The sequence below is a fragment of the Poecilia mexicana genome, unplaced genomic scaffold (assembly GCF_051168715.1).
Source record: "Poecilia mexicana isolate PSO_F unplaced genomic scaffold, ASM5116871v1 scaffold_9, whole genome shotgun sequence".
Taxonomy (NCBI): Eukaryota; Metazoa; Chordata; class Actinopteri; order Cyprinodontiformes; family Poeciliidae; genus Poecilia; species Poecilia mexicana.
This window is the reverse complement of record NW_028263378.1, coordinates 10,390,142-10,413,958: the sequence shown is the minus strand read 5'-3', so window position 1 is coordinate 10,413,958 and position 23,817 is coordinate 10,390,142. Positions and strand designations below refer to the sequence as shown.

At 38.4% G+C, this 23,817-nt stretch overlaps 2 protein-coding genes across 2 annotated transcripts; both read left to right on the top strand.

Annotated features, from left to right (window-relative positions):
* Window positions 1-33: 33 nt before the first annotated feature.
* On the top strand, window positions 34-20,178 carry spef2 (sperm flagellar and cilia associated 2). The gene is made up of 35 exons (XM_088008451.1): window positions 34-1,219; window positions 1,492-1,594; window positions 2,768-2,999; window positions 3,185-3,345; window positions 3,479-3,626; window positions 3,759-3,826; window positions 3,942-4,164; window positions 4,325-4,513; window positions 5,224-5,411; window positions 6,336-6,507; window positions 6,614-6,932; window positions 7,160-7,407; window positions 8,678-8,772; window positions 9,131-9,378; window positions 9,482-9,557; window positions 9,687-9,857; window positions 11,533-11,691; window positions 12,415-12,553; window positions 12,670-12,807; window positions 12,891-13,036; window positions 13,883-13,933; window positions 14,045-14,087; window positions 14,168-14,236; window positions 14,334-14,483; window positions 14,535-14,682; window positions 14,867-15,005; window positions 15,867-15,939; window positions 16,032-16,188; window positions 16,288-16,394; window positions 16,590-16,772; window positions 16,964-17,056; window positions 17,766-17,936; window positions 18,077-18,289; window positions 19,000-19,122; window positions 19,232-20,178. The coding sequence occupies exons 1-35, from the start codon at window positions 1,162-1,164 to the stop codon at window positions 19,262-19,264; spliced, it is 5,034 nt and encodes a 1,677-aa protein (XP_087864577.1). The 5' UTR covers window positions 34-1,161; the 3' UTR covers window positions 19,265-20,178.
* Window positions 20,179-20,729: 551 nt separating this feature from the next.
* On the top strand, window positions 20,730-23,731 carry pdxp (pyridoxal (pyridoxine, vitamin B6) phosphatase). The gene is made up of 2 exons (XM_014995904.2): window positions 20,730-21,595; window positions 22,710-23,731. Exons 1-2 carry the CDS (start codon window positions 20,995-20,997, stop codon window positions 23,054-23,056), a joined length of 948 nt encoding a protein of 315 aa, XP_014851390.2. The 5' UTR covers window positions 20,730-20,994; the 3' UTR covers window positions 23,057-23,731.
* The last annotated feature ends 86 nt before the right edge of the window (window positions 23,732-23,817 follow it).

Sequence of the window (23,817 nt, the reverse complement as noted above, 5' to 3'; positions counted from 1 at the left end):
CGTTGAGTATAAAATTTTAATCTGAATGTATGTATGAATATATGTATGCAACACACCTCGATTAGCTAATTAACTCAAAACATTTGCAAAGCTTCTCTGAGCCTCCAATGGTTTCAGGCTGGACCAGTAGGCTGCTGAGGAGACAAACGTCCAGAAGACAGTCAATACAAAAGGTTATTGCTAAAGATCTGGTTGTTTAAGCTTATTTACTGAAAGTTAGGTGGGAGGAAAAAGTGTGGTAGGTTTTTAGATGAAGGTAAAGATTACTTTTCATTTGGAAATCAAGGTACCACAGTATAGAGGAAGAGTGGAGATGCACAGAATTCACTTCATGTGAAGTCCAGTGTAAGTTTCAAACTTAGTGAAGATTTGGGGACCAGTTGGTGCAGGTCCACTGTGTTTATTGAAGTCCACAGCCATCTGGTTGGAAATTTCAGAGCATTCCTTTGTTTCTTCTTCTGTCAAGCTTTATGTAAACGCTTAACTTTATCTGCTTCAATGAACCAATATCATCAAAATAACAAGAAATAAAGGCTGGAAGTATTTCAATTTGAGTATAATTAATCTGTACAATATATGATTTTCTTTTTCTAAAATTGACAAATATTTTTGCAATATTCAATTTCTTTAGCTGTACCTGTAGATTGGCCCAACTTTAGTTTTATTTTCTATTTCACCAGATTAGATCAAGTCAGTCTTATTTCTGTTTGTCAAAACAGGGAACGAACATTTTCAGTAATTTACTAAAATTTATTTTTAATTTTTTCGCACAAGACCACCTCTTTGGCTGCAGTGCGCGCTCCCGACACAGGGGGAACAGATTTTTTTTTTTTTTACAGGGGAACAGAATTTCCCACAAAACCTGGACCTGCTAGAAATTAGATTTGTGACAGATGAAAGTACTCTTAAAATAAAATGTTATTTACGTATGCATTACATTGCGAAAGTATTAATTCCCCTTCAACTTTTTCCGCATTTCTTCAATATATTTTATCAACGTCATCGTCATAGACCTCCTGGTAACGCTGTTTACATATCACCATGGCAACAAGGTGAAACTGAAGTTTCCTTCGGTGTTGAATTTTGCAACGATTATATTATCTAAAAAGGAGACATTTCTCATTTAGTTCCTTATGAGGTGATATTTATTCATCAGAGACAATGTCAGATATTTTGTGCTCGTGGCTGAACCGTGAACTAAGGCTCTCTGAAACCGTAGGTAAGTGTAAATTAACACAATCCTCCCAGAGCTAGCTTCATTAGGCTAACGCTAACGCAATAAATACCTCAATGGAGTTGTGCGGTGAAAGTGCTTCGTACATTTTTAGCATTTTGTAAAAAAAAAAATTGACATTAAGTTTTAAAGGCATGGCACAACTGTGTCTTTGGTTTTGATGTCTTAGATTTGAATTGTGAATATCTGAGCACAGAACTTTCTGAACTTTATAATTTATCAAAGTTTATGACACCATGATTGCTGACTGTTCTTAGACGCCAGGAACGTTTCCAAGGATTTCTCAAATGGCTACCTATTCGGAGAGATACTTCATAAATATCAGATGCAGGAGGATTTTCATATGTTTCTGAAAAGCGAGTAAGTTCCATATTGTGAAACTAGTGATTATATAGCACCTTTCAAAAGTTCAATGTAAACTTTACTTAATTGTAATTATATGTGGTAGGCCAACTCACATGCTTATTAGAATGACAATTATCATTTCTTGTTTTTATACACATGTACAATGAGATTAAAACCAACTCCAAAAACAGTGCAGAGAGTTTAAGATATAAAATATCGACATAAATATGGTGGTATTACATACATACATACATACATGTACATATAACCACCATGTGACTAGCACATAGCTTTGAGTATTAATAGCTTTCAGGATGAACTTGTTTTTGAGTTTGCTGTTGTTCTGATGCATCTGTAGCGCCCCCTGAGGGCAGCAGGTCAAACAGCAAGGCTGGGAGCTATCCTCTGTGATGGGTATAGCTCTAGTGGGGGAGCTGAAGGTGTAAATGTCCATCAGAGAGGGAAGAGGGGGAGACAACAACCCTCTGAGCTGCCTTTATGCCCTGTCTGGAGCCTCTCCCTATCTGCAACAGTGCAGCTGCCATACCATACTCTGTCCTACTCTTTCCAGTTCAAAGATGATGCATGAAAGTGTACTTTGTGAGATGGTCAAACTTACGAGATTGTTTTATAACCTAACCCTGCTGTGAATGCCTCCACTACTTTACCACGGACTTGTCTGTTGGGCTCCTTGGTCTTAATGATGCTGTTTATTCATTAACTCAACCTCTGAGGCCTTCATAGAGCAACCGGAATTATACTGGGATAAAATTATATACAGGTGTGCTCTTATTTACTTTATTAGGCAACTTCTGAAAAAATAAGAGTTGGTTTAACTGGATTTTATTTAAGAATGTCAAAGTAAAAGGGGAGGAACATAGAAGAACACTAAACTTTACACATTGCTGTTTAAAAGAGTAACTTCACAACTTTGTGCTGTTTTGTGTTGGTCTCTCACATGAAATCACAACACAGCTTGATGTAGAATCATTCAGCCCCAGTTTGACCATGGTAGATTTTAAAGTAGGTGGTAAAATGAAGTCCAGATTCTTCAAAAGCAATGAAATAAACCTTAGCCCCAGTACTGAACTGAAGGTTTCTAATCAAATACCAAATTCAACGTCATACTGTTTGCCAACAAATTTAAAGTGTTCAGCAATCATTAAATCACATTTTTTTTTATTTTAGTTCCTCCAACGCCAAAGCCAATAACTTTTCTCGGCTTGAGCCAAGTTTTAAGCTTCTGGGGGTCAGCTTCAATAAGAGCACAGCCCAAGATCTGATGAAGGAGAAGCACGGTGTCGCCACAAACCTTCTTTACCAGCTCTACGTCGCACTAGAAGAGAAGAAGCCTGCAGGAATCAGCCGGGTGGTGAAGCTGCCCACCCTGCAGAAAAGGGAGTCTGAAATCCACTCCAATGTAAGAACATTAAATAAATGTGTAAGGTATTTTGCAGTACCAGAGGTTAGAGGCTAGTGTCTGTGGTTAATATGCTCTTTACCAGCACTCAGCTGACTTTTACCTTTCCATTTGAATTCAAAATTAGTAGATTGATAGTTGATATTGTGACAAAAAATGTAAAAAGTATCTTTTCTTTTATACAGCAACGTCCTCCGGCGGTGTCAGCCAAAGCAGACCAGGGTCTTCCGGAAATTACTCAGGATAATGAAGGTAAAGACCACCAACCGGATGATTTGTCTAAGGAGATCCCACCTCTTCGACAAACGAAGCTACCCAAAATCCAAGATGAGAGAAAACTAGAAAAGAGCGAGAAGGTAAAAAAATATGGAAAATAAAGTACAAAATTTGTACTCTTCTATTCAGTTTAACCTAAATATACCTGGGTTTGTGGAAAACATACACATGGTCCTCAGACGCCTGATAATGCAATCATCAATATGTGAGGAAATTTGTGAGTTGCAGGGTGGCCTTCAGAAGTTCGATGACTTGATTCTGACCAATACGAAGCTGCTAAAGCCACTGCACTCAAATGCAGATCTCAGGAAAAAAAGGAAGCAGGAGCAGCTCAGAGAAAAAGAAGTTCAGGTTTGATCAAGATACAAGCATTTATGTGAATCTTTTCATTTTGCAAAAGGACGGTTATTGTTGTTTTTGAGAATAGGTTTCTGGGATAATTGTTCTGCTTTTCCAACTGCTTTGCTTGTGCAGATGGTCCAGGCTGAAATAGCCATATTTGAGGAAAAACAGCACAAACTTGCTAAATCTAGTTATGTGACCTTGTCAAGGTAAGAGAAAATGGAAAAGTTAATGAAAACAATATTACATTCATTTGACACTATTTTATTCAAATGGTTCTGTTTGTAGAGTTGTCTACTTATCTTTTATATTTATTATTTTCAGCCCCAGTGACCAATCCATCCCTGTAGACTCTTCCCTTAGTGCCGTCATACAGGAGACCGAAGTCCCTGCAGATAAACCAGATAAAGTGGCATTACAGTCCAATACCAAGTACATACAGGGCATCCGGCAGCAGCTGAAGGAGAGCGCTGTGGCTCGAGAGGAGAGACAAAAACGAGTAGACAGATTTCTGATGGAGCAGTATAAAGCGCGTGAATCTCAGCAGGTAAAACTTTGTGAAGTTATGTATTCCCAACAGGAACAAATACTCACAGTGGCCTCCGTTTCTGTGGCGTAGGAATTTCGCATATCAGCCAATTTGTTTGAGGAAAGTAGATATCCTCAATCACGTTGTCCTGTACTCTGGTTCTAAACCTCTGTTTCAGGAGGCGCAGCTTGAAGAGCAAATGGTGCGTCGTCTGACTCGCCAGACGCAGCAGGAGCAGCGTTTGGCTGAACAACTGATGCAGATACGGAGGCAGAAAGAGGTGATTTTGGAGAATCGCCTGTTCAGAGAGGAGCAGTACAGGCGTCAGAGAGAAAAGGATTTTAGGGAAGCTCTGGACAAGGAGGCGGTGAGAAGCATATTCAGTCATTCTTTGGGTGGTCACTGCAAAAGCAAAATCTTTCCAAGTACTTTTGTATGGTTTCTAGAGCAAATATCTGTATGCACTTGAAAAAAGACAAAGCTAACTTAAAAGTAAGTTTTCATCAAGATATATGGGCTTGCTTTAAATAAAGACTTCTTGACCACAGATTAAAAAGTACTATAGTTTCACTGGCAGACTATTTCCCTGATAACATGGGAAAAATGTGTTAATATAAGTGAAATAATCTGCCAGTGGAACTAGTACTTTGTCAACAATGTTAGCAAATTATTAGCTTTAAACAAGCTTCTGTAGCTTGCTTAGAATAAAGTGACTTGTAAGTTAGCTTTGTGTTATTTCAAGCGTACAAAGATATTTGCACTCAAAACCCAACAAAAAATAAGTGAGATTTTGTGTTTATGCAGTGTTTCCATAGGGATTTCAAGGAAAGGTATGGTTTTGGTTGCTTTGAGTTAAAGTGTGGTTGTGTTGTTTGGTGTTATGAACAAAAGAATTTGGTAAGATAGATATTTTTCCAAGCGTGGGTAAGCAATAATTATTAAAGTAAAGAATGGCGTTGACAGATTACAATATTTAGGTCAGAATTCATTATTGTCTTAATTAGTTCCAACAGCAACATAAAGATTTTTGCCATACTATCTCTACTAAATCCTTGCTTTTGCCTGGACCTGGTGCAGGTTCTGGCTGAGCATGCCAAATTGGCTCGAGCAGAAGAGATCGAAAAGGAGATTGAATTTTGCAAGATGGTAGCTGCAGAGCGTGCTCTCGAAAAACACTTGAAGCACTACGGCATCTGCTCAGAGATTTTGGGACAGATGGTGGACATGGCAATCACAGCCGGAGAATATCGCCATATCACAGAGAAGTACGTGACATCCTCGCTTTTAGAAATGCGATGCATCAGTGCACCCCTAGCTGTCAGTAGGATACTTATTTTCAAGTTGATCTCTCAGTCTGATGATAGACAAAACAAAATTGCTTTTTTGTGAAAAGGACCCTAAGTTGAATACATGTTTCTGCTTTCGCAACTTAATGATCTGAAAGACGCAACTGAGTAAGTAAAAGTTCAAATCCTACAGATATTCTTATTGACTTCAGCATGATTCGTAGTGATGCCATTATGGTGTTTGTTCATTTAATAAAATACAGCATGTTTGGAAAATTAACAAGAGTCTGTTCGAGTAATGCATCTGTTGCTGCACACTATCGGTCCGCAGGCCGAAAAAAGCTTTACTCAACTTTTCCCCCGTTTACAAAAAAGTCTAATTCAGCTTTTTGGAAATACTTCTGGAGCAGCAAAATGCAATAATATTCTGTTCAATGAGCTTGTCAGGCCAAAAATTGCTGCTAAACGTAGGAGGTTTATTTTGTATTTGGATTCAGCCAATGTATCAAAAAAAGAGATCTATTCATAAGCGCTAACATGCTTATGACTGCAATTATTATTTTATTAGCAGTTAAAATAACATTTGTAATAAGGGGAATTTGGTCATTTTATAATTTGTTTAGAATTTTGATCTAAATCCCATAATAGCTGATTATTGTATGAGAGTCTCATAGCGGCCAGCTCAACAATTATCCTTCTAGGTACTTTGTGTTAATATTTAACTTAAAAATATATTTTTAAACTGTTTAATCAATAAATCTATTTATGAAACACTTAAATTCTGTTTTGATATTGTACAGTGATGTGTGACCCTGAAGCCATTTTTCAGATCTGTGGTCTAATTGTATCCACAATTGAAAGTCTACATTTGCTTCTTGACATTTTTCATGCCGTCATTTCCAGTCTTGTTCCAGAGAAGAAGTATAAAGAGTGGAAGGAACTGTTCATTCAGGGTGTTCCCTTCTACGAGCCACAGGAAGACATTGAGCCAGAGATTGGATTCTTGGCAGCATTAAGCCCCTCGGAGGTTAAGAAAGAAGAGGTACTCAACAACCTGGATTATGATGAATACACTGTGAGTATGAACCTTTACTTCACTACTTTTAAATTCAGCCGGTGTGCTTTGCCGAAAATAACACATGGCTGTTCTTTTTTTTTTTTAATTCTGTTTTATTTTTAAGAATATGGTTGGTGTGTGGATGTGGTCAAAGGATATAGAAGAAACAAAGTTACCACCGAGCTCCAACGACATTCTCGCATATGCTATCCATCGAATTAAAAATATTGCTCATCCAACCGTTGTGGAACCGGCCACGACCACTCCTCTATTTTCTATCAAGTCCTGCATCCAGGGCAAGGTTTGCCAATGCAAGAGCAAATGTATGGCCAAGATTGCTGAAGGTTTAAAATCTTTAAAGAAAAGAGATTTTCGTATCAAGGCCTGCGTCCTGGGCAAGGCTACCTCAGGCAAGACCACATCTCTGGCCAAGATTGCTGAAGGTATAAAATTATATATATATATATATATATATATATATATATATATATATATATATATATATATATATATATATATATATATATATATATATATATATATATATATATATATATATATATATATAAAATAATGTCTTTTAAAGTCCACACATTAAAAGTGTTTAGCCCTTGTAATTTCTACTTTGCTAAAACTGTTGAAATATATAAAGTTAATGTTTCCTGCACAGCACATGGCGTCACTGTGTTGTCGCCTGACACACTGGTTGAAGAGGCGCTGAGGTCTGTTAGAGAAGGAGAGAAGGTAAATTATAGTGCTGGAATTTCTGTCTCAAGGCTTTTTAACCTGCATCTGATTTACCATTTAATCTTAGTTGTCGATCTTAGTTCAAAGTTTAAAGCAGATGTTTTTGTTGTTGTTTTTTTTTTACCCAACTATATAGGCTGCAGATCAGCAGGAGGAGAAGGAGAGCGAGCCGTTTTCTAAATCCCCCACACCAGTTCCGTCAGGTGTTTATTGAAGCTGTTTTTTTTCTGCATAGTCTCTTGCAAAACTATTCATACCCCTGGAACGTTTTCACAATTTTGGCATGCTGCAGAGTCAAATTTAGTGCATCTCATTGGCATTTATGTGATAGACCACTATCAAGTAGAGCATAATTGTGAAGTGGAAGGAAGTTCAGTTTTACTATTTACTTTTCACGTTCTCCTTCATATAAAAAAAGTTGAAGATGTATAAAAATGCTTTTCCCTGGGACTAAGTAAAATTGGTATTATTTTTACTGAAGCTGCTTATTTACCTTTATTTTGCTTTGTTTGTCTCTTTCTCTCTTTCTTTGCCTTTGAGTAAAGAGGGCGGCCGACTTTCACTGGACGATATTTCACGGTGGTGTGAGTGTTAACACTTTTGTGTCTAAATTTAGGAAAGATACAAAAGAATTATGTCCTTTTTGTGAAGAAATAGAAACTACATGTTTCTTGAATGTACATGACTTTCACTATTGTTTTTTTTGTTGTTGTTGGAAGATGTTTTTAAAAAATGTGGTGTTTATTGGTCTGAGGTGGCTTTCATATTTGGTGCAGGTTATACAAAAAAGAAAGCCAGTAGGTGCAATTTATTGAATTTTCCTGTTGGACAGGCAACATTTTCCATTTATATTAACAGAAGAAATAAATTAAATTGTATTTTGGGGGGAAAAGTCGACAGGATGCTTATTCTGATGGTAAAAAACAGAGTAAAGGCAGAGTGCATGTTTTTTTTTCAATGTTGAATAACTTAACTGAATTTTTATCTTTGTGGTGCTTTAATAATGTCGTGGTCTCTGTGGCTGCTAGAAAGCTAGTTTTCAATTCAATGTTTGCGTGAATGTTGAAGTAAACCATATTAAAATGTATTTTTATTGAAAAATAAATGTGTTGTTAAAATCAAATCTTTCTTTCTTCCTTCCTCAGATTCTAGCAAACTAGAAGAAAAAAAAGAATGTGTTAACAAAGTGAGTGTTCAGGGATGCTCATAATGAAATTTTAATACACTGTCTTAATTTTGTATTCCTTTATGCATCACACATTACATTGAACTCACTGGTATTACTGAGATTTTTTTTTTTTTTTTTAACTAGTAACATAACAAAGAGACTTTGAGAATCATAATATTCAAATGAATACATTTTAGGCATAATTATTCCAGACCTAACATCTGCTTGTAATGAAACATGTCTATTTTCACTTTCTGTTATGTGTTTATGCAGATGGCCTCGATTGCAGCGTCAGTAGAAAGGGAGCTGAGGAAAGGAAATGCCATTCCAAATGAGCTGATAGTGGACATTTTAGTTGAAGCAATCAGGTAATGATGACGAATACTGTTTTGCATGGTTTAGGCAGGTCAGCTGTCCTAAGTAGGTTGACTGTGGTTCAGTGGGTAGTTGTCTTGCAATTGACAGGTTTTCAGTTCCAGGTTTCTCTTGTCACATGTGCGTCTGGGTGAGGCACCGATCTGCATATATATATATATATGGATGAAAGTGGCTCTAGTATAAAGCACTTTGAGCGATCAGTATGACTGGAAAATGACTGTACAAGTTCAGTTGATTTAATTGTACCATATTTTATCAATTGGTCATTTGTTGTATTGAACTAAATGGTTGGTTTCTATTGACGTAGATTAACAACAAACACTAAAACTGCTGATTTCTTCCTATCAGTCAGGTTCCAGCTCAGACAGGTTGGATCCTGGATGGCTTTCCAAGTAACATCACTCAAGCCCAATTGCTGGAGAAAGCTTTGGGTGGGTTTGTGGAAGAAGAACAGAGCACTGAAGTCAACACATTTGAACTTGTTCCTAATCCAGAGCTCCTCAAACCACCAACACCTACTCTGCCTGTGCTGGACGTGGCTCTTCTGCTGGATATATCTGATGAGTGTGTGATTAGAAGGGCATCCTCTGATAAAGGTATAATGCTGTGACTGGGGCATTTTGCTCTGTGTTATGAACAAGAACAAGCTAAATGTTCTTTGGTGCTCATGTGGTCATTTTCGTCCCAAAATATCTAAAGATGCTGCTGCTGCTGCCGCCGCCGCACCCTCCCAGCCAGCAGCCACCATCAGGTGGTCTCCACACATTACACACAGGTAGTACAATGTTTTGTACAGGTAGCACAACGTGATCAGGCAGGAATACCGCTGGATTGAATTCTTGTCCTGCATGACTGTAATCTCAAGGTTTGAACTTGATTTTATTTTTTATTTTTTTTATGGAAGGATTGCAGCTTTTCAGGAAACCTGGCCAGAGCTAGAGAAGTGGTATGGTGAGAAGCAAAACATTTTGGTTAATGTCAACGCTGATGTGGACGAGGGGGAACTTTATAGCAAAGTGGAGTCTGCCCTGTGTGAGGTTATGAAAGAGCAAGAAGAAGGTGACTTTTTTTTTTTGCCATTTTGATGTTTAGCTGTTAAAGTCAGGTAATTTGTCAGTTATTCCAAATAATTAAACAATTAGAATACTATAATTCAAAGAAACCTCCTTGCTTTTAAACACTGATAAGGTTTTCACTGCTTAAGTACAGAGACATTTGTATATGAATTTGTCATCATGTTTTACTGATGGGATTACATATAGCATTTAATGAAACCTTGCAATTAATTCCCTCAGTAGCTCCGGCTGAAGAGGAAATCCCAAAAGGTCTGGAAACAAGAAGGAGTTCTAGAGCCATGAGGCGGGGAAGAGACTCCAGTGAGATTTCTCTCTTAAGACATGATTTGATCACCTCATGCAGTTATTTTGAAGTTAATTTGTGTTTGTCACAATGTGCAGGAATACAATATTTACTCAAATCTTGTGATTGGTCCCCTTATTAGGTGCTGGGTTTCATTCTTCTGAAGATGGTGTGTTAGATTACCTACCAAGGAGGAGATCCAGCTCCATCTTTAAGGCAAAGCAAGGCAAGGCAGCTTTATTTATATATAGCACCTATCAGCCAAAATCAATTCAAAATGCTAATATAAAAACAAAAATGTAGTACAACACATCAAATCAGTAAGATAAAAAAATAAATAAATAAAAATTGGTTTAAGAGTAGGCATCAGCAAAGAGGATATTATTTTTAAACTAGACTAGAGTCTTCTGGTAATAGGCTAATATATAGTTGTGTTTCATCAGCATGATTAACATTTTTATTCTGCAAAATTTCAAAGGATAAAATTATGTTGATATTGAAGAGGAGAGTACCCAGTATATAACCCTGGGGAACTCCACAAGGATTTTATTTAGTGTGAATATGGATAGAAAGAGGGGAAGAGATTCAAATGAGTTTTTGCTCTTGATCTAAAAGTATTAAGACATGATTTGATCAGCTGTTCTTTAATCACGCCTTATACAGTTATTTTAAAGTGAATTTATACTTGTCAAACATTTTTTACTGAGCAATACTAATTCAGTTGTTGCAATTAATTCCCTCATTAGTCGCCGTTGATCTTGGTGAAGATATGTCGGACAGCACAAGAAGCATAGAGAGAAGGGGTTCTACAAGGTCCCTCTCCAGCCTCAGGAGGGGAAAAGACACAAGTCAGATTGTACTCTTGATCTAAAACCATTCATTAAGACATGAATTGATCAGCTGCTTTTGAATCATACCTTGTTTTAAAGTTAACTTGCACATTTCTGTGTGATGAAAAGGGTTTTCTGACACTGTGTTATCGTCCACTGGGTCTATTGACGGACTCAACGACAGCACCCAACCGCCAGGATCATTCGCATTAAATCCGCTCTACGTAAATGAGCCTTTGTCTCCAGTAAGATATGCTGTTTTTATTTACATGCTTTATTTGCTTATGGGGTTTTTGAATACCTGCAAAACTGTTTATTCTCTTCAACATTTAGTTGTGTCTACTGCATATATTACAGAAAATGGATTCATTTTAGCCACCTTGTAACATCTGTAGTACCTTGCAAAGCTCTTTACAGACTTTTTGTCTGGTTACAGCCACAAACTTCTGGGTATTTTATTGACTTCTTTCATAGACTTCTATTCTCCTATATGTATTGTAACTGATATTCATCTTTTACCTGTTTTGCTGTTACTATCCTCCTTCACTCCTGTTGATTTAGTTCATATTTTCCCCTTATTATCTTTCTCCAGCAAGTACCTGAGTACCTGTGTTCACACTGGAAAGATGTCTGTCAGTCTTATGTAAACGGCATAAAGCATGTAATGCAGCAGCTGCGTTTACAGCTCACTCTTATTGATCGCCACCTCTTCAAAATCAGGTATCACGTTCAGCCTTTTGGTTTCTAGGTTTCAACTCGAAGCACCTACTGCCCTTTGTGTGAAGCTTTCCATTTTCCAAGCTAATAAGAATCGATTGTTCAGTTAAACCAAACACATCTGGATCCAAGTTCAGCCAGCAACAGCTTGTAGAATAGTTTTATTCCTTTTAGAGATGCAACTAATGATTTTAGTTTTAGTTATTAATTAATCTGATGATTATTCTGATGATTAATTGATTATTTGGATAACAAACGGACACATTCTGCAGATTTTTCTTCTAAGCCAGTATTTAAAAAATACATTAATAAATGCAAATAAATAAATAATTCAAATGCATAACTATATATAGTATTTCACTACAGTTTTGGCTTATACACTGCGCTGAATATGTTCTTTCAGAATATGGCCCTTTTTCAAGACTATGCACCAGTTAACTACTAATTGATTGCTAAATTAGTTGACGATTTTTGCAATAATCAATTCATCATGATTTAGATGATAATCATTTCAGTTCTAATTCTTCAGTTTCTAGATTTGTTTTGCACTTTTAAAACACGATCTCCTGGTTGTTTCATGTCAGAATAGGCATAAATGTTATGTGTTCTAATGTGGGTGCACAGAAAAGGGCTTTGAAAGTGTTTATGGGTGAGTTTTTCTCCAAAGCATTTTGCAGTTAATGTAAATTTCTCTAATTGTATTGTAAAACTGTGACACTTCTTCAGAGAAAGATACAACCACTTTCTGACTTGCCCTGACTTGAAGCAGGAGTTAGTTTCTCAGTGGCAGAAGGTCTTCAACAGCGTACCAGACGACATGAGAGAAGACGAGGAGACCAAAGCGGAGCTTCATCTGAGGCTGGATGTAAGACTACATTAGAATATGCTGTACTGTGATGCAAAAGGAACAAACAGATTATGTGCCCGTCATTTAAAAAAAGGATAAAAATAACAAACTGAATGGATCCGATGTATATTCAGGAGCTGCAGGAACGCCTGTGGGACATTACCGACAAGCGTAAAGAAGAAGACAAGCAGGAGAGGTCGGCTTTCATGTATGATGGATGGCTGGAGGAGCAATCAGCGTTGCTCATCAACCACTACTCTATGATAATACAGGTAACTTGCTAAACCTGTTCAGCTTATGGTTTGATGTTACAGAAACGCTGAAATCCCAGCATTTCCTTGGTTGTGTCCTACAGACAGAAATGAACCGTTTCCGTGAAACACTCTGTACCCTGGAGGTCTACTACTGGGGCATGAACAGACAAATACCACTTAGGATATCTCCCAAAGATTTCACTATCACACTGCTGAAAGAAACTGGAGCTGAAGATCAGGACAACACGTAAGAACCTTCATAATACAGTGCCTCGCAAAAAAGCATCCATTCCTCTGGAGCTTTTCCAAATTTTCCCAAGTTATAACCTGAAACTTCACTGGATTTTATTAGGATGTCATGTCATTGACCAGCACTAAGTAATGTATAATTATGAAGTAAATTATGTTTCTCGAGAGAGATATATCTTTTATTTATTTAACGTTGATTTACCCTGGTAGTCATTATCATTTAGATTAAGAATCTTATTTTAAGGGAGACCTGGCAATAACAGGAGGCAGCATAAAACAAAACATTTGCAAACAGCACACACAAATTCCATAAATACACATTTATATTTATAAGAGGTGAGGCTTAAAACTGCTAAAACTTAGAAGTTCTGGTTAGAACGTATTTACAGACAAAATGTGATTGTTTAATTTCTTCCGATTGAAATTCTTTTCATTCCTATTGTACGTTTTATACCAAAAACATATGGTGATATATGTTGCTACTGCCACCCATCACAACAGATATGAGTTTTATTGCATATCACACATCCTTAGACCAAAATGTTATTGAAAATCTGTGGTGAGACCAAAATAGCTTTTTACACTCTCTGTTCAAAGAAAAACGACTTTTCCATCCAACTCATTATTATATGTGTTTTTGTCCTGATCTGTCCCATAAAATCTCTTTAAAATGCATTGAATATTGAAGCTGTCACAACACAAAGTCTAAAAAAACATTTAAAGAGTATCGATACTTTTGTACTGCATTGATATTAGTCTAGTTATTGAAATGAACACAAGTCGGTAAATGTGATGGAAAGTTACTAAAGGCGAATGAAAGTTGCTTAAAAATGTGTTTTGTTAGTATGGAGCCAGTGAGCACTGGTGTGAAGGACCAGGCGAGCGATAAAAAACTGTAAGTAGAAGTACATCAGTTTTCCTCTGAAAAGCCTGTTGATGCTCACCTAAACACTTGTGATAAATTATTAAACGTTATGTACACCTGATTGTTTTCTACTTTTATTAGACCCCCTGACCCCACGAAGTCTTCCTCTAAGCTGATAGAGAATGTAAATGTCACTTTTAGTGTTGTACTTTATTCTGATCCATAAGCACAGCAGCTACTGATTCTTTTTGTTGTTTCTTCAAGTTATTTCGGGGGAAACTTTTAAGAGACTATGAAGAGGCTCTTCAAGCTATTCAAACTATCAAGGACATGGTAATGTTGTTTTTTGTTAGCTTGAGGAGTATTATAAATGTATTACATTACCTACCTTTTTGCTGTAGTGACTCTTGCTGGTCTTTCAATTGTGTAGGTGTCAGTAGAATTCCAGCAGAGAGAGGCAGAAGTGCCGGAAGAGGTCGCAGAAGAAAAAGAGACCGTGTCAAAGAAGACAAGTCCAAAAAGTTCTAAAAAGGAAAAGCAGTCACAAAAAAAGCAAGCAGGCATGATACTTAACAACCTTTAGGACATATATGCGCTGTAATTGTCTATTTTTTTTTTTTTTTTTTTTTAATCAGCCCTCCTTTATAATCTTTTGCTTTCCATAGCATTACCTCCACCAGTAGTGGAGATTCCACCCCCAAAACCTCCAGAAAAAACTCAAGAACAAGAAATGAGAGAGAAAATATATAAAGAATTTACAGCTGCTGTGACTCATGAGGGTATGTACATCTACACTATCTGTCCCACCAACATATAGCCAAGTGTTTATATTATCATGCAGTGGGTTGCGTTAACGTCTGTTCCTGTATGCAGCTACTTTTATGCACCAAGATAACATTGTATTTAGTACTCTGTTAGTCAGTGTTTAGCTGGGTATTCGTCCTGTTTCTGTGTGTTTTGTAGAAAATTCAATCAAGGTTCGTCTTGAGCTGGTGAAAGACCGCGGCCTGGCGATGGTCAACTCCCTGGAAAACAAAGTGCATGAGACTTTTAACAAAATGGAGAAGCAGTTTGAATCATTCTATCTGTCGGAAATGGAGTGGTATGATTATATAAACATTAGCTTTTGGTATGGTTTGATCATATGTGTGTGTACAGCAGCCCTACACAGCGTGTGATTTACAAATGCATTCGTATCTCTTAAAATTCTCCCTATTTTGTTACATTACAACCACAAACTTCAGTAGCACAGTAGATTACAGTCAGCACTGTAAACCTAATTTGAGTATTTTTGGTTGTACTGAAACATTTTTGTATTCTTAAACAGTGTAAAGGGGGTTTGAACTTCTGTATTTGACCTGTTAGAGAAACTGTAGTTTTTTGGGGTTTTTTTTAGCTGTTTGATGTAACTCATAATGCCCAACTATGCTTAACAAATGTCTGTCACTAGTTCATGGACATTTAGAAAATAATTGTGGTTAAATCCGTTTATGTTGAAGATGTATCTTCATAGAAACTGGATTGTTTGTTGATCATTTTCAAACCGTGTTGGCGCGCTGTAGATATAGATAAAACCTGACTCAGACAAGGTCCAGTCAGAGTCCTGACCTAGATACAGTAAGATGCGGTATATATGGCATGATTTGAAAATTGATGTTCAGAGATGGTCTCCATCCAATCTGACTCAGCCTTAACTATCGTGCAGTGGAGGATGGGCAAAAGATGTAATGCTCGACCTCTTCAGAGCAGCAGGTAGAGATAGACCCAAAAGACCTGCAGCAATTCCGAGTGAGCATAAATGCACACCACTATTCACTACTTTGTGTTTGTCTATTCCATAAAGTCCCATTAAGATGAGTATTGTGGTTGTAATAAAATGTGAAAAATATTTAGGGGTCTTAAATGCTACACGGTGTTTTAAACGTGTATTGTGCACAGAATGTTTTAATTTTTCTGTTTCCAGTATTGACCAGCTTGGAGAAGTGGTTCGCCACCACATAGAGGCTTCCAGTAAGCTGCAGTACGAGCTGGTGATGGTTTGTAAAGCCTTTCATTGAATCTTTTTAGTACGCTCGGGTGCTGTTATTGTAAAATCTGAGAGCGTTTTTTTTTTTGTTCTGTACTTTAGGAAGACCGTGACTTCTATTTGAACGGAGATTGTCTGTTGGTTCCGGGTGTGGTTCTTCCCCCGCGTCCACCTCCTGTGGAGAGACCAAATCGGTCCATACTGACGGTTGCTCAGTTGGAATCACTCTTCAATCATCTGTTCAACATGGCTCCATCAGGTTCATGTGTACACCAGAGACTAATTGGACTGTTACTAAGTTTATTATTCTTCCCACTCATCGACCCATAATTCCTTTTCCCTTCTTTCTGTCTTTTAGGCTTTATGTCCAGCTCTGACTTCTTTTATTTTTTCCAAGATTTGGTCTCTAACAGCTCAGGCAGGAGCATCGTGCCTGAGGCCTGGACAGATATGATTGAAATGCAGGTATTCAGCAGGTTCAAGGCTCTCAGTGACCAGAGCAGAGGTGGTCTTTCTCCTTGAATTTTCTGTTTCTGATCTCTGCTCATTTGTAATGTTTTATTTTTGGTAGTTTTTAAGTGTAGCAGTGAGTACAGCGTAATTTTTTATTTTTTATTTTTGAATGAGCAATAAATGCCATGTCCTGTCTCTTGCTTTCAGCTGTTAGAGATCAATTTTTTGCTAACTGATGAATGTGAGCTGATCGACTGGCGGCGCTTTCTGCTCAGCGCTACTCTCCCGTGGCCGCTTCCCTCTCTGTCACAGCTGCTGTATTTGCTGAAACAATATAAGGAAACAGATATTGATGACACTGGATATATAAGCGAGGAACAGTACCTACAGGTTAGGATCTGTCCAGAATGCAGATTTCACACTAATTTGATGTGTGTGTGTTTGTGTGTGTGATTTATAACATGTCCAACCCTGTTCTGTTTGTTTGTGAGAAAAATAAACCTTTAATGTGTAAATAGAAGCTGTCACAGAAATGAGTTTCATAGATTGGTTGATCAGCTTTTCGTTTTCCTTCTGGACAGATAGAGTTGTGGTTTTCTGGTCAGAGCGTCCAGAAGGTCCCTGAGGACCCTTTAGAGCCTCTCCCCTACGACCGTTCACGCAACCTGCAGAAGGTAACAGGCCAGAGTTCAACTTCTTTATTTCTAATCTAAAAAGAAATTTGATTTGTCCACACCATAAACCTAAATGTCTTTTCAGCTGAATTTTACGTGACAGACCAACATATAACTGTGAAAGGGATAAAAACAAAATGCGTGATTCTAATTTCAAATGAACAATATCAAAAGTGTGTCACGAAAAATCCAGTACAGCTAATTTCCCTCAGAAGTTCCTCAATTAGTAGATGTATTTCACCTGTGTGTAATCTTACTTCATTTATAAAAGATTGGTAAATGTTTGTAAATGTTTGTTGAATAAAAGCCAAAAAATGTGCTGCTTACATCAGACTCCATGTCGGAGCACACAGAAAACGTGGAAAAAGGTGTGCCGGTCAGATGAAACCGGAATAAAACCTTTTAGCCAAACATAATCTATAGTAGAAATGTGGCCATGATGGCGGCAGCATCATTATCAGTGTTGATTTTTCACAGGTGTTCTCCATCCAGTCTCAATGAAAATGTGAAAATGTTCTAGGGGTACGGATACATTTGCAAGGAAGCCTAAATAATTAAACCTTTGCAGTTTTTAATAATCTACTATTGGCGATTACACAAGGATGGTGGAACTTTTGTTTTGTCTTACGTTTACATTTCAAATTAACACACCTGCAAAAGACTGAAATAATTATTAATTGATACGAGTATCAATTTGTTTCTGTTGTAGTTCTTTTTCCAGATGTTTGCAGACCATTCCTTCTCTCCTCCTCTGCTGGATTATCTGTCCATGCTGCAGTACTTTGCAGCCAGCCCAATCCCCAAACAGGGTTTTATCAGAGCACTTAGTGTTGTGTTGGGGAAGCATCTCCAGCAGCCTCTACTGAGCCTTCTCGTAAATGTGAGTATATGAAAAGCAAAGTGAGTCAAATCAAACCCAGATGTGCCGTTGTGCTATTTGTTAGATTATTTTATATAAGCCAAAAATAATTACAGAGACGCGCACGTTTCTTAAATCGACATAAATGTTTCTTAATACAGTCTCTGCCGGGCACGGAAGAAACCGTAGAGCCCACAACCTTCAGGTTCACCGAAGACTACAAAGAGGAGGATGCTCTGTTTTCGTCTTGCAGTTTTTTTAAGGACGAGGAAGTTCCCATTTCTGCTCTGCTTAACGTCGCCTGCCACAAACTCACCAAGATGGGGGGCATCGCCCTTCCTGCAGGGAGCATGACTTACGAACAACACAGACAGGTATTCAGGAATTTCAATATAGCAAATTACTAATATTTAGGTTTTGGAAGAAACTGTGTTCCACTGTTATGTGAATTTTGATCACAATTCATGTCACATCTGTAATAATGACGAATTACCCAGAGAGCAACGGTAGACCTCGTTTAGCATCTCCAGTTCAATTCAAGCTTCACTTAGCCAAAGTTCTTCAGAAGACTTTCACAACACACATAACACCAGATTGGATTTAATAACTAAATATAAATATTGTGGTTGTAAAATTAATGTACAAAATTTAGCCTAATCCTAATTTAGAAGGCAACAACGGAGAGAATGAATTGTTAATGAAGCAGGCAGGTCTTTTGAGCCAGGCTGCTTTAGTAGGTTTGTCATCAATCTGAAACATAAAAATGCTTTGCCCTGCAGCATGATAATATCAGTCTCTTCAGGCTGACTTCAACAATAATTTCTTGAATTCTGTGTAACAAAAGCAGAGGTAAAAGGTTAAATTTAAGGAATACTCCAATTCTATTCCCACATCCTGTAAAATGCTTATCCAACAGGCTTGGATTTTTGGTTAGAATCAGACACATTGAGAAGATACTGATTACTTTTACTGTCCATTTTGGCAAGTTTTCAATGCAAAAATGGTCACTAGGAATTGTCTTTATTTTTATTACTGAAGTTTCCTGACCTGCTAATTAGTCTTTTTGTCTCTGCCGTCTGTTAAGAATCTTGAGAATGTGTACACTGAGATGGGATACGAATGCAATGAGTCGGTCCCATTCTCTGTTATTTGTAAGCATCCATATACCCAAATGCTGATGGAGACTTCAACAAACTTCCAGCTCATTGTAAGTTTTTGCAAATTTTTCAGTATGCTCATTTATCTTCTTATTTCTAGACACCATATATGCAAATAATACCAAATACTAATGCATTAACTTTATGTTTTTCCTTCAGAATATTCTGAATACTACTGTCCCATCACGATGAAAAGGAATTTGAGCCGTTTTTGTTTAATCTTTACTTTGTTGTTAAATAAACAGAAAATGCAACCATACCTGCGCTGACTGAAGTGGTTTAGACTGAACTGAAATTTGGGATTACATCATGTTTGAAACAGCAATCACCTCAGTGACGGCAGGAATGACCTCCTTAGCTTGCCTTTTCTCTTCGTCACGCACTCCTGCAGTTCTTCTGAGTGACTTGTTTTTCTAATGGCCTGCCTAACAGAAGCAGCATCCTTTGTGCTTACAATGAGAGCATTGTCCAGGATAACCTGCATGCCAAGCTTCACTGGCTACGACCGGCCAAAGCACATTCAACTCCTAACAGAGTTCATTCTGCAGAACTTCTTATTGGTTTAGAAAAATGACATTTACCTATTTGTTTATGGTTTACTCCCAAGGAGAAGGACTTTGTAGGTTTTTTAAGAAGGTAGTAAAGAATATGTTTGTAGGCTTTTTGAAGGTATTTTGTGTCTATTTGAAAAAGTCTTCTAAACTCCAGTGATGATCCAGTTCTGTGTCTAAATCAACTGAGAAAAAAACTGCATGCTTGAGGTTTAATGTATTTTCTAACATTTATTTAGCTTTGTGCATTTATCTGTCGAACAAGAAACATCAGCAAGTCACTGTGTTTGTTTAAACATTCACTATAACTTTAACGGCTTGTCTTTGGTTCTATTTTCTTTCTTTTTTTTGTCCTCTTCTTTAATGTGTTCATTACACTTACAAAAGTGGAAAGTTTCTTGTAACCAACATTTTATTTAATCTTTTTGGTGTTAAAATAGAGAAAAGCATAAAGCCTTTGTAAAAAGATGATTTACATATTCTGTGGGATGTTAATATTTATGGAAATAATGTAAAAAATAAAATAAAATACGCTGTCCAGCCTAATGACAAAAATAGATAGATTATTTTCACTGGCACCAGCTCTTACCTCTGTGCTCTGATGGTGGTCGGTTACAACCCCATCTAGTGGCCAAATAAAAATACAAGTTCGTGTCAGTTAATTCATTAATCGTATACCTTAGAAGAGCGGCTTTAACTTTTTAGCTCCTATTGTTATGCATATGATATCCTGTGTCAATAATATTCACTAAAAACAAAAGGATGAGGAATAAAATGAGGAAAATGTTGCTAGTTAGGTATGCTGCTGTTAGTTTTAAGTAGTATTTCTTTTATTCATTTTTATTTGCATTGTTGCTGTTATATTGTCGTTTTTATTCACTTGTCTCTATAAAATTTAGCATAACTGTCATAATTACCATAATTAATGTCACATCCTACTGTCGGAACTTAAGTATCCAGTCGTGTAATTTAATATGTGAAGTTTAAAGAGCATATTACATTTTGAAATTTTTACTCTTTATTTATTGTCATTATTGTTTTTTTTATATATCATTCATATTAAGCCATGAGGGCGCAATTTTATTTCCCAAGGATTTAGCCTTCTGACACATTCAACTGTGATTGGCTGCACTGCTGCGTTTTGATTGGTCAATCTGGGCAAGAGAGCGTGGCTGGACGTCAATGTTTATGTAGCTCCTCTATGTCGGGTTTGTGCAACAGCATCAAGGTCTCTGCTGCAATGTGATTTCCTGACGCTGATTTGTTGTCGTCCCGTAAAAGCTCGTCGTTTCCCGTCACGTTATGTCGCAGCCTCTGACATGGGGCACCACTAGCCGGTAAAAGACGGAAGAGACGGAGGAAAACGCCGGAATGGCAGGCGCCTTTGCCTTCAAAGGCTGCCAGAAAATTCGCGGTGCGCAAATCAGGGTTCTGCTCGAAGCGAAGGACTTCTTCCTCTTCGACTGCGACGGGGTCATCTGGCACGGAGAGAATGCGATCACGGGAGCGGCCAAGGTGGTGAACGCTCTGATCCGCCGCGGGAAAAACGTGGTGTTCGTCACCAACAACTCCACCAGGCCCCGGGAGAATTACGTGAACAAGTTCACGCGGCTGGGCTTCACCGACGTGATGCTGGACCAGATCTTCAGCTCCTCCTACTGCTCGGCCCTCTACCTGAGGGACGTCGTGAAGGTCCGCGGCCAGGTGTTCGTCATCGGCTGCGAGGGGCTCCGCAGGGAGCTGCTGGAGGCGGGGATCCCCTGCGTGGAGGAGGACGACGACGACCCGGACGCCACCATCTACAACTGCGCCCTGGCTCCGGACGTGAAAGCGGTTCTGGTGGGACACGACGACAAACTGACTTTTCTGAAACTGGCCAAAGCTTCGTGCTACCTGCGGGACCCTGAATGTCTGTTCCTGGCCACCGACAACGACCCGTGGCACCCGCTGTCAGGTGGACGGATCCTGCCAGGTATGATGATGATGATGATGCTTCCCCTAATGAAGCTTGACCTAGTTACAATCAGCTCATTCAAGCAGACAGTTTTCCCCTCTTATGTCTAATATAATATTCTTGAGCTCTGTTCAAACCTAAAAACCTAAAGCTTTGGCGTTGTGTGTGAATCTTTGCTGTGATTCATCCCAGCTTTGGTTTCAAATACTACAAATGTTATTGTTGCTCTTCTGTGTTCATTGCTTTTCTACCCGTCTAAACACCTGATCCTTGTGAAGATGATGTTTCTGTCTCGGTGAATGCAGAATAGAATATGAATGTGTGAATAGAACTTGAACTGACTACATAATGTCAGATAATCACCATTAAAACTCACCTTTGGTTTGGAAACAGCTAGGCTGATTCTGATGAATTATTAACTGTTCTAACAGCATTATAGACCGCCTGGTTTGAATACTTAGGGTCAGGAGAGTGACCTTTATTGCAAATTCTCCTTTAGTTTTAGGTCTGGACATTGACTGGGGCATTCCTTCACATGCAGATGCTTCAATCTTTACCTTTCCATTGAGATTCTGGCTGTATGTTTAGGGTCGTCGTGCTGCTGGAAGGTGAAGCTCAGTCCCAACCTTTTAAAAGTTTTCTCCCAAGATTGCCCAGTATTTACAAAAACATAGTCCAAACTCCCTCTTTGACGACTGCTGTCCAAATGGAAATTATGGCACTCGTTTTAATTTATCATGTGACTGATTTATTGCTTAATGTGACAGGCTTACACACACATGCATTTTTTTTTACCCAATAGCCGTAAATCTCAGTCAGACCGGATGACCACAGCATCATGCTGCCACCTTAGGAATAGTGCATTCCCGTTGACGTGCAGCGTTAATTTTCTATCAGTGTTTTGCTTGAGAGTGAAAAGTACAATTGTATCTGACATTTACTCCCATGCGGATTATTTAAATTACACACGGATTAATTTGATGAATTACTTGACTTTATATGTCAATTCTTTTTTTTTAGATGTAATACAAATGCATAACACACATTTAACATCAGTGATATGAACACTTGTGTAAATCTGTGTCGTAACACTTGGAGCCTCTTTCTGCTTTCGATGTTTTGCTCCCTGTAGGTTCTGGTTCCCTCACTGCAGCCCTGGAAGTGGCGTCGGGCCGTAAAGCGACTGTGATCGGCAAGCCGAGCCGCTTCATGTTCGAGTGCATCTCCAGCCAGTTCAGCGGCGTAGATCCCGCCCAGTGCCTGATGGTCGGGGACCGACTGGAGACCGATATGCTGTTCGGGTCCAACTGCGGCCTGGACACCATGCTCACCCTCACCGGCGTGTCTCAGATCGAGGAGGCCCAGGAATACAGGAGCAGTGACCTGACCACCAACCACAGCTACGTGCCTGACTACGTGGTGGACACCATCGCCGACTTCCTCCCGGCTTTTGAGGAAATAGAAGAGCAGAACGATTGACGAACGATTTCGTCCGCAGCACAGATCGCTTTCGCGATGAGTGCAGTGTCGAGTCTCACGTTTGCACAAAAAAGTTCCAGCTTATGGGGAAAAAAGGGGGGATGAGAAGGGGGAGCGCTGCTTATATCAAGAGCAACACACACGTAGGACGAATATCTGAAAATGATTAACCCGCGCATTCCTGTGTTTCTTCTAGTGTTGTGGCCATTTGTGACTGAGCGTTTTGTTGTTGCTGTGTTTAATGGATATACTGCACTTTGTTAATCAAGTCCATTGGTAGTATTTGATATTAGGGTTTTGAACATTCAAAGTTATTTTTGTAAAACCATGAATTACTCTTAGTTCATGCGTTTAGGAGCTGGTATTGTTTTGTGAATGCAGAATAATTTCCTCTGATCTGTCTGGCTGAGTGTCACTTCGAGGTGAAATCGTGCAGCTCTGGCAGAAAATAAAGCGGAGACCGTAGGCGGAGCGTCTTCTCACCTGTCATGTCTGTACTACATTGTGCCAACATTCATCTGGGTAATGAGCAACTCACTGGACTCTATTTTGGAGAACATTAATGGTGGCCAGTGTTAAGCACTGACATAGGAATATTAGTGTTGTGAATGTTTTTAACATTTAAAGCATGCCAGCAACGGTATCAACAATAAAATACCCGAGGAGCAAATTAAATGTTGTTCATCTGATCAGCAGCAATGGCCTCTTCTTTCAACTAATGCTTCGTATATTTCTCGGATGCCCGTGTTGTTTAAAAAGAA